The 8,676-nt window shown below is 37.5% G+C and overlaps 1 protein-coding gene across 1 annotated transcript; it reads right to left on the bottom strand.

Moving 5' to 3' along the window:
* Positions 1 to 566: 566 nt before the first annotated feature.
* LOC148022151 (uncharacterized) lies at positions 567 to 1,545 on the bottom strand. The gene has a single exon (XM_087696700.1). The coding sequence runs from the start codon at positions 1,410 to 1,412 to the stop codon at positions 846 to 848; it is 567 nt and encodes a 188-aa protein (XP_087552826.1). The 5' UTR covers positions 1,413 to 1,545; the 3' UTR covers positions 567 to 845.
* Positions 1,546 to 8,676: the final 7,131 nt, after the last annotated feature.

Below are 8,676 nucleotides of genomic sequence, written 5' to 3'. Positions count from 1 at the left end.
GCAATTAGAAAAGTCATTAACTTCTAAGATAAATGATCATTTTTTACTCGATATTTCCCCCAATGACCCCCCACTTCCATACATAGAGCACAAGTTGGAGTGCATGGCCAATAAGAAAGCTTGCATTCCTTGATGATTGTTCATGTTATCTCAGGATACTCATGTATCCCATCAGATGCAAATGCAAAAATTTGGATGTCCTCTGCATTGTCTATACGTTTACAATTAAGAGCTCGACAGCCTGACAGGTTACAGGACGTCCAATTAAGGCATTTTGCTTTTAAACCAGCAGCAGATCATCAACATCACTAGCACAATTCTAGCCTCAGCTAAATGAACTATATCAGTGTCCCCCAATCCCGTACGATCTGTCTCAGAAGAGTCCTCATTCTTACCTTTCAGAATCTCTCTCTTGGTAATGAGGCTTTTTTAGTAAGTGCAACAGTCCATATCCTCCAACTCTGACCCCTTCCTTGAGCACCCAAGGTGTTAGATTCACAGTTGCAACAGTGACAGTTTGCATTTGTGATATGCAGAAAGAAACCAATTCCAAATAGACCTAAATATGTTTAAACAGAAAAACAACAATGCATACATGAAACTGAACCTGCAAGCTGGGAGGTTTTTCCAGGAACAATTATATTGAAGAGCTACAGCAGTCAATCGATATGAAGGCTATATATAGTACACCCTCGGCTGCAAAGGGGATGAAATGCTCAGGATCGTAACCTGGCTTCCCTGACTCTCTGAGCGCGAGGCCATCAATACAGAGACCAAAGTGACCTGGATTCTCTGATTCTTTGAGCACAAGACCATCGATGCAGAGTCGCAACGAGCGGGGAGACTCATTTCTTTGACAGAAACTTGGAGACAGCGGTCCAGATAGCACCTGCCATGAAAAACCCTAGAGCAGGCTGAAAAACTACTGGCCACAGAGGAAGCCATGAATCGAACAACGAAGATGTATCGAGCGCAGCCTTCTCTGCCAATCCTAAAAGGAACCAAGCCAGGATGAAGAGGATGAAGAAGAAATCGGCCACCAGGAGCTTCTCAACAAGGGAAGCCAGAAACCCCTTGCTCTCCACGGCACCACCGGCCTCCACCATGTCGGCTGCAGCTCTGTTCTGGCGAGGCAGGCTCTCCTGCATGTCCTCTTCGAGCGATTGGCTGAGGAAGGCCTCATCGGACCAGGCAGGAGGCTGACGGGCCAGCTCATCACGCCACAGGGTCTGAGCCTGCTTGTCTTCTTTGACAGATAAGCCCTCCCCGTCGTCCCTTCCCGCTAGGGCTACCGCCGCTGCCCTCCTCTTCCTGGGATAGCAGACGTAAGCTCCTCTTGGCGAGGTGAGGGAGAAGCATGAAGCAGAACAGGTAGCTTTAGCTGGACAAGTCGGCAGCACCTGACAGGCCATTTCATACAATCCTCTTCAAGCCTTGGAGGTTAGATACAAAATTGCAAGGGAGGAGCGGCTGAGAAGAAGGAGAAGCCGCCAAGCAAAGGGAGAAGAGAATCCACTCTCTCTGCTACAAGTATATGTATGTGGCAACATGTAAACACCTCTCTCTCTCTCTCTCTCTCAGTCTCTCTCGCGTCTTCACACGTTCAGCGTAAGATCAATTTTTATTTTATTTTTTTGAATTTCTTGCACGATTTCGGTAGGAAAAGATGGTTACTAGATTTTCTAAATTTCAAGAGAAAGAAATGTTTAGCTTTTTGAACATTACACTTATAGCTTTTAGCTTTTACCTTATGTTTCAAATAAAAACCTTCAAATTACTTTTACCTTCAAGTTACTTTTTACATTTTTAAAGCCTTTGACCTTCGTAAGCCTTCACCTACTTTCATAGCCCTCGCCTTCATTGCCTTTGGCTTGGTGAGTGGTGACATGGTGAGGCCTTCGCCTTCTTCGCACCATTTGGGCTGCATGTGGCCTTCACCTTCTTTGCGTAGTTAGGCCATTGACTTCATGTGAGATTCGATCCAAGCCGTTTGATTCGTTTCCAATCAACTTGTTGGCTTTGTGTGATATTCGATCTAGGCCGTCTAATCTATTCCAGGCATCAGTTCAATCCATCAGTCTAGCGTTGGTCTCTTATAGTCATCAAGATTAGTCAATAGTTAATTGTGATTAGTTTCCATTCTTAATTATTAGTTAGTTAGAAACTGTTAGAAACATATTAATTAGTTAGGAATTACTTTAATTGTTAGTTAGTTAGAAACAAAATGTATTAATTTGTTAGTAGCTAGGATTCGATTAAATTTCTAGTTAGTTAGAAACGATTAAAATGAATTAATCAATTAGTAGTTAGGATTATTAATTATTAGAACAATTAGTTACTTTAATTATTAGTTACTAAGAAATATTTGTACTTTAATTATCTTTTTTCTCAATTTTTCTAATTTTTGGGACCTTTCAATCTTAACTATGGCGTTAAATGTTTCATTGCTAACTTTTTGAGCTTTCAGTTTTTAGCTTTTTTATGAAATGCTAAAAAGATAACAAAGTAAACAAATAAGAGAGAGAGAGAGAGAGAGAGAGAGAGAGAGAGAGAGAGAGAGAGAGAGAGAGAGACTGAGACTCCACAATCGACACATCGACCTACAAGCAAGAGATGCAAGAGAGAGACCCAACAATTGAGACATTGATGTGCAAGCAAGAGACATGGGTATGTTATGACTTTCCCTTCTCATGCTTACGCTCAATACATCGTACTTCTCACACTTTCACTTAATACATCATGATGCTTAATGATTAATTAATCATGGCATAGATTAGTTGTCTTATCATGGCACATCTATCGTGTTGTCGTGGCACAATGATTAGTTGTGATTAGTATCGTTGCATCAACTAGTTTACGTTTATTAATTTATCACGTTGTAGATAATCAATTAGTTAAAAGGTAAAACGCTTACTACATTTATTAATTTATTAGATTCTGTTTAAGTAATTTTAGTTCATTAGTTAGACTTATTAGTAGTATTCATATTAGTTTATTAACATTATTAGTTAGTTAGACTTATCAGTAGTTATAGTATTATTAGTTAATTAGTTAGACTTATGTAGTATTAATCGTAGTTAATTAGTTAGACTTATTAGTAGTATTAGTAGTTGTAGTATTGTTAGCTAATTAGTTAGACTTATGTAGTATTAGTGGTATTTGTAGTAGTTAATAGTTAATTATTAGTTGTAGTATTAGTAGTTAGACTTATTAGTAGCATTAGTAGTTATAGTATTATTAATTAATTAGTTAGACTTATGTAATATCAATAGTATTTGTAGTAGTTAATAGTTAATTAGTAGTAAAACGAAAGGAAAAGAAAACGATATTTTGAACATATGGGAAAAACGAAAGCGTAACAATCTTTCAAACGTACTTTTAAAAAAAACAAAACCGTAGCAAACTGCATATTTTGAATGGACGAGGGAATGGCATCTTCCTTCATAATTATTTAAATACAAAGAGACCTGTGCCAACTCTTCGGCATGCTATATAGCATTTTTTTCATTTTATTTATTTTTAAAGTATTATTAATGTTTATTTATTTTAATATTTATTTATTTAATTATTTATTTGAATTATAATTAAGTGAAAAATTAAGAATCATCATTCTCACATGTAAAAGAGATAAATTAGCTTTATTATTTTTAAAATATATATAATTACGAAGTATAGCATGTTGTTTTCATAAACAAGTGTAGTATAGTTGAATGATAAAAATATATTGTTCTCATCGGCATTAATGGACGCTACACAAAAACAAAGTCATAGGGCATCCTTCAAGACTTCTAGAAAAAGGAAAACTATGGCTATAGAAAAACATCATTAAAATCCTTTGCAGTAACTTGGTACAACATAGACAAATTCAAATCATCTTGGGCAACATAATGTGAAAGCATCATTGGAATACTAATAATGTGTATCATGTGGTATAGTCACAATGCAAAGTCATGCTGTCATCTCGCAAAAGAACGATGCATTTACAGAAGACATACAAGTAATTATGCATTTGTCAAGCACTATTCTCATCCTTGCATGCCAACAACATGGAGTCAATATGATGATAACGAAATGCCGACCATGTCTTATGAACAAAGAAAACAAATGTGTGGTCTCACTATTACCATACTACATAAAACAAATCCTCTATGCACAAATGTTACAGCTTCAACTCTTGAGCATCATTGATGCATCCATCTCAATCTCCAAAACGATAACAGCGATTACGAATGGAACCTTGGACCGTCGATCAATTCTTGACAATCCTCTAGTCTCTTGGAATGATATATCGCTTTCGCAGCCGTCTACTAGAATAGACTTAACTGCATCTGATATTGTGAATGTGTTCGCTTTCAACATGCTACATTATCCACTTATCCAAAAGTACATGGCTATAGCAAAACATCCACATCCAAGGACAGGGTTTTGCATCCTTAGCAGGCAATCCATCAAAAGCATTCTAGGGCTCCATCATGAAAGCTCTCCATTCGACCAAATGCTCCAAGTATAACACAAGAATGAAAGAGGTTGCACTTTGCACGACAACATAGTCAAGCCAAGCCAACGACATACATTCCAAAGAGTAGATCAGCACGCATTTGCATGCATCATATTATGGAATAATAACTGTCTCGTAGAAAGAACAGCAACGTTTAAGACGGATGGCTTGCATGTAAGAAGCTCGCCCTACCTAGATATCACCTTGGAAAATGCAGTGTTTATGTTCCTATTCCTACTTGGCCATGGTGGCTACAATGGCAACATCTATCCTAGTGAATACATCAAGATGTGGGCATCAACCATGTTCTCTATGTACGCCTTACACAAGCCTTACATCTTGATTTTATACCAGGTAAAATAGGCTGTCTTGATCACAAATAGCATAAGTACAACTTGCCTACAAAGGAATATCGACAACTATAAGCGCACAAACAAGAATAGTTCCAATGAGAAGGATGTCATCCACATCCTCTGCTACAATCTCCCCACTTCAATATTGGGATTTCCATCTTGGCACTGGCATAACTTGAAGGACCTTATCACAATGGTCGACGTATGGGGGATGCCTCCTTTCTTCCTTATGTTCATTCCAGATAAGGTCACCAATACAAGGTGCACTAAGATCAACAAATTGGAATGCATTGCAAAGGAGTTCAATCTTGAATTCTCATGGAAAGACTACCCCATCAAGTGTACCATCTTTTTTCACACCACGTTCCACCTTTTCTTCAACCAATACATTCTTGGCAGAGTTACTTGCATTGGGCATGTCCAACACCATGTCATTAGATATGATACCCAACATCGAGGCTCCTTACATGCACATGTGATCCTATGGTTACATGATGCAGATGTTGCAGATACACAAATGAGATATACGCGTACATTCCATCCAATGAGGATAGATGCAATTCAACAAGAAATCTAAGAGCCCTCATCATGGCAAAGCAAATTCATATGTGTGATCATGCCTACTACATAAGCAAAAGTAATGGCCATGATCAATGCAAGTACAGATTTTCATATGCCTCACGTGATGATCCAAAACTAACAATAGACCATGAAACTCAATTATATATCTACTACCGTTGATGGTTTTGGCAATACCATGGAGCAGCATACTAGACTAGTATGATTTATTGCTTTTCACCCAGGCCACCAAATTGAAGGTTTCTTCTTTAACACATTACTGCAAAACGAACAAGCTTTGGGTTAGAGAGTGAACTAATAAGCACCAAGAACTCAACATTATCATAGTACATCAAGTGTCAACTCCATGGTCTCATGGTCAATGAGGAAGACCTCAAAATGTTCGTCAAATCACAAACTACATGCAAAGAAACTTGCTTGCCTCAAACCAAACCTACCAACTGATGAACATGATCATTGAAACGATCCATTTCATCAAAGACGACCCACCGGTATTCACAATACCTCCAGCAACTTATGACTGCGAAAGTATTGTTACATTAGCATCCCATGGCTTCTCTCTCTTCCCTTCTCTTCTCTTTCTAAACATTCTCTCTCCTCATCACTCATTCTCTCTCCTCTACTATCCTTTCTCTCATCTCTCAACCCTCTTCTTGACAAATCCATTTTTGAATAGGTTTGAGCTATGACGAGGACCTCATTTGCCATTAACACTTTAGGCAGTTGTGGGGCACTTACATGGACAACTTGTGTAAGTCTTGTAAGAAGATAGCTTTCAATTGGGTATTCCATAGTCATAATAGATTTAAAAATTGTGGCAAATTAAGGAGTGTTAGTAAAATGCTTCACAAAATTCTTTACGAGTCTTCGCTTCCCTTTCTTATTTATCATTTTTTGTTTGAAGAGAAGTTTTAGTAATGTGGACTTGTATATCATTTTGTGTTTGAAGCAAATTTTCTAACATGGGGTACAAAGATGATAGTACTCTAACATTAGAACAACGAGCTGTCTACAACCATCTCATCGATGCGACATATAGCCTAAACATTATCAACGGCACATTGGGAAATGAAAAGAGCTTCCTCATGTGTTACTAGAGTTACAACCTCATTGCCAAAAATAAGAGTGTATTGCTTACAACAAGCATAGAAGTAGCTGACTAGACTATGCAACCTATCCACCACGGTCCACTACGAGTTTAAGATACCAGTACACATGCACATCAATATCCAACATAGTTGCAAGAGACAAACAAATGCTACATTGCAATAAGAGAAGCTGACGCAATCATCATTGATGAGATGTCCATGTTAATAATAAGGACAACGTTGGATATAATAATGTGCTAGATAGTGAGCATCTACCAAGGCTCGCTGCTGCTCAGTCCATTCAACAAGAAGCTTGTGATACTATTTGGCAATCTTGAACAATTATCACCTATCTACAACCATCAAACTAAGTTCTACGAACAATATCATATCACCTCCTCATCATATTGGGAACATGGAAAGCAACATCATAGACTACTCAAGTAGTTCCTCTCCCAATCAAATCTCGATCCAAAGAAAAGTAGATGGGTAGCAACACAATAAAACTATGACTTTGATATCTCCCATACAAGAATCAAGGATAATGTGGTTGTGAATTCACTCTCTAGAATGTGGATGTACAAGGTTTCCTCTATTATAGAGCTACCTACAATTGAGAAGCTACATGAAATCTATCTTTTAGATTATGAATATAGTTTGCAACATGGTTTTCTTTGAGATAATTACCATTATCAACTCAAGGATGGAATTATGTGGCTTCAATGCAAGTGGTCATACCTTACACTTCAATCTTCAACCAAAAGATTGTGACACAAATGTACTCTTCATCCATGGATGTTCGTTAAGGTATATTCAAGGCATATGATAAAATTTCCAAGAGATTCTATTGGAAGGGACTTTGGAGAGATGTCAAAAAAATTATTCTAAGTGTCTCTTATGTCTAAAAAACAAAGACCACTCAAAAGCCCAAAGGCCCTATTTTAGTTCACTACTTATTCTTAAAGGAAAGTAGACTTACATCACTATGGACTTCATTATGTTCCTTGTCTATGCATATGATTGTTGTTTTTTGGTCAACCAAATCTAGGACGTCCTTCTCGTCGATCATGCACCAATGTAAGCATTCATGTATCTCTCACTTTGTTGGACAACAATGCGTGATCAATTGTAAAAACTATAAGAATGGCAGGTCACATACGTGTCGTTGGTGTTCACCAACAAGCAGATTCTACAAAATAGTACACATCCAAATAGATCCACACTGTCAAAGTTTAAACAAATGCAAACGACTAGCCGGCATTGCAAACTTGGCTACATGATAAGAACTTCCATGAGATAGAGAAGATAGCAGCTGGGGCAACTACAATGATAATTGAGAACATTGACCTCACCATAGGTGCAACAAATGGTGCGATGTATAAGATCAACCATATCAACATATCAAACGACAAAATGATATCGAGAATCCAGGCCACGATCTTATCAATGAACCAACACCTCATCCTGTGGCACAGTAAGCACCAATGCAAGGCACTGAATAGGAAGTGGTACCATAAATTGACGTTATCATTGGCACTCGCATAGACGATCATTGATCATAAATCACAAGGAGCCACTATCAACAGTGTATCATCGACCTTCCAGATTCATCTGCCTTTGCTTCGACACCTTTCTTAATACCATGACTCAAGTAGAGAAATAACACAGCATATCAACAAAAAACAAACAAATATTAAATATAATACATTCCATCACACAATAATCTCATATGCTTCTTGTAGCAAGTAATAAAACAATCTTCTAAACCTTCTTTCAAATATTGTTTGTTAATATACTCATGTGTTTTTCTAATTTTCTTATCTTAGTAATAGATTTATTAACATACTAGTGTGCTTTCCTCATTTTCTCCTTTACAAATACATATCACCCGTCAAGGCAAAGATGACTCTAGATGAGATATGCACAATTCAAACAATACCTAGTATATATAAAAATACAAATATATTACTTCACCTAACCACATTGACCTCTGCATGTAGTTGTTCTAGCCATACATTCAAAACCACAGGAATACCCAACACCAGATTGAGAATCTTCTTGCAAATACATAAAATCGCAAGTACGTAACAACAAACCGAATGAGAATGGCAAACATTGCTAGCAAAAGGCATCAATATACATCAATGGCTTTGCAACA

The sequence above is a fragment of the Lygodium microphyllum genome, chromosome 17, assembly GCF_053477565.2.
Source record: "Lygodium microphyllum isolate KBCC chromosome 17, Lygodium_microphyllum_v1.1.10, whole genome shotgun sequence".
Taxonomy (NCBI): domain Eukaryota; kingdom Viridiplantae; phylum Streptophyta; class Polypodiopsida; order Schizaeales; family Lygodiaceae; genus Lygodium; species Lygodium microphyllum.
Note: the sequence above shows the minus strand (reverse complement) of the source record. Positions and strands in the feature narration are given on the sequence as shown.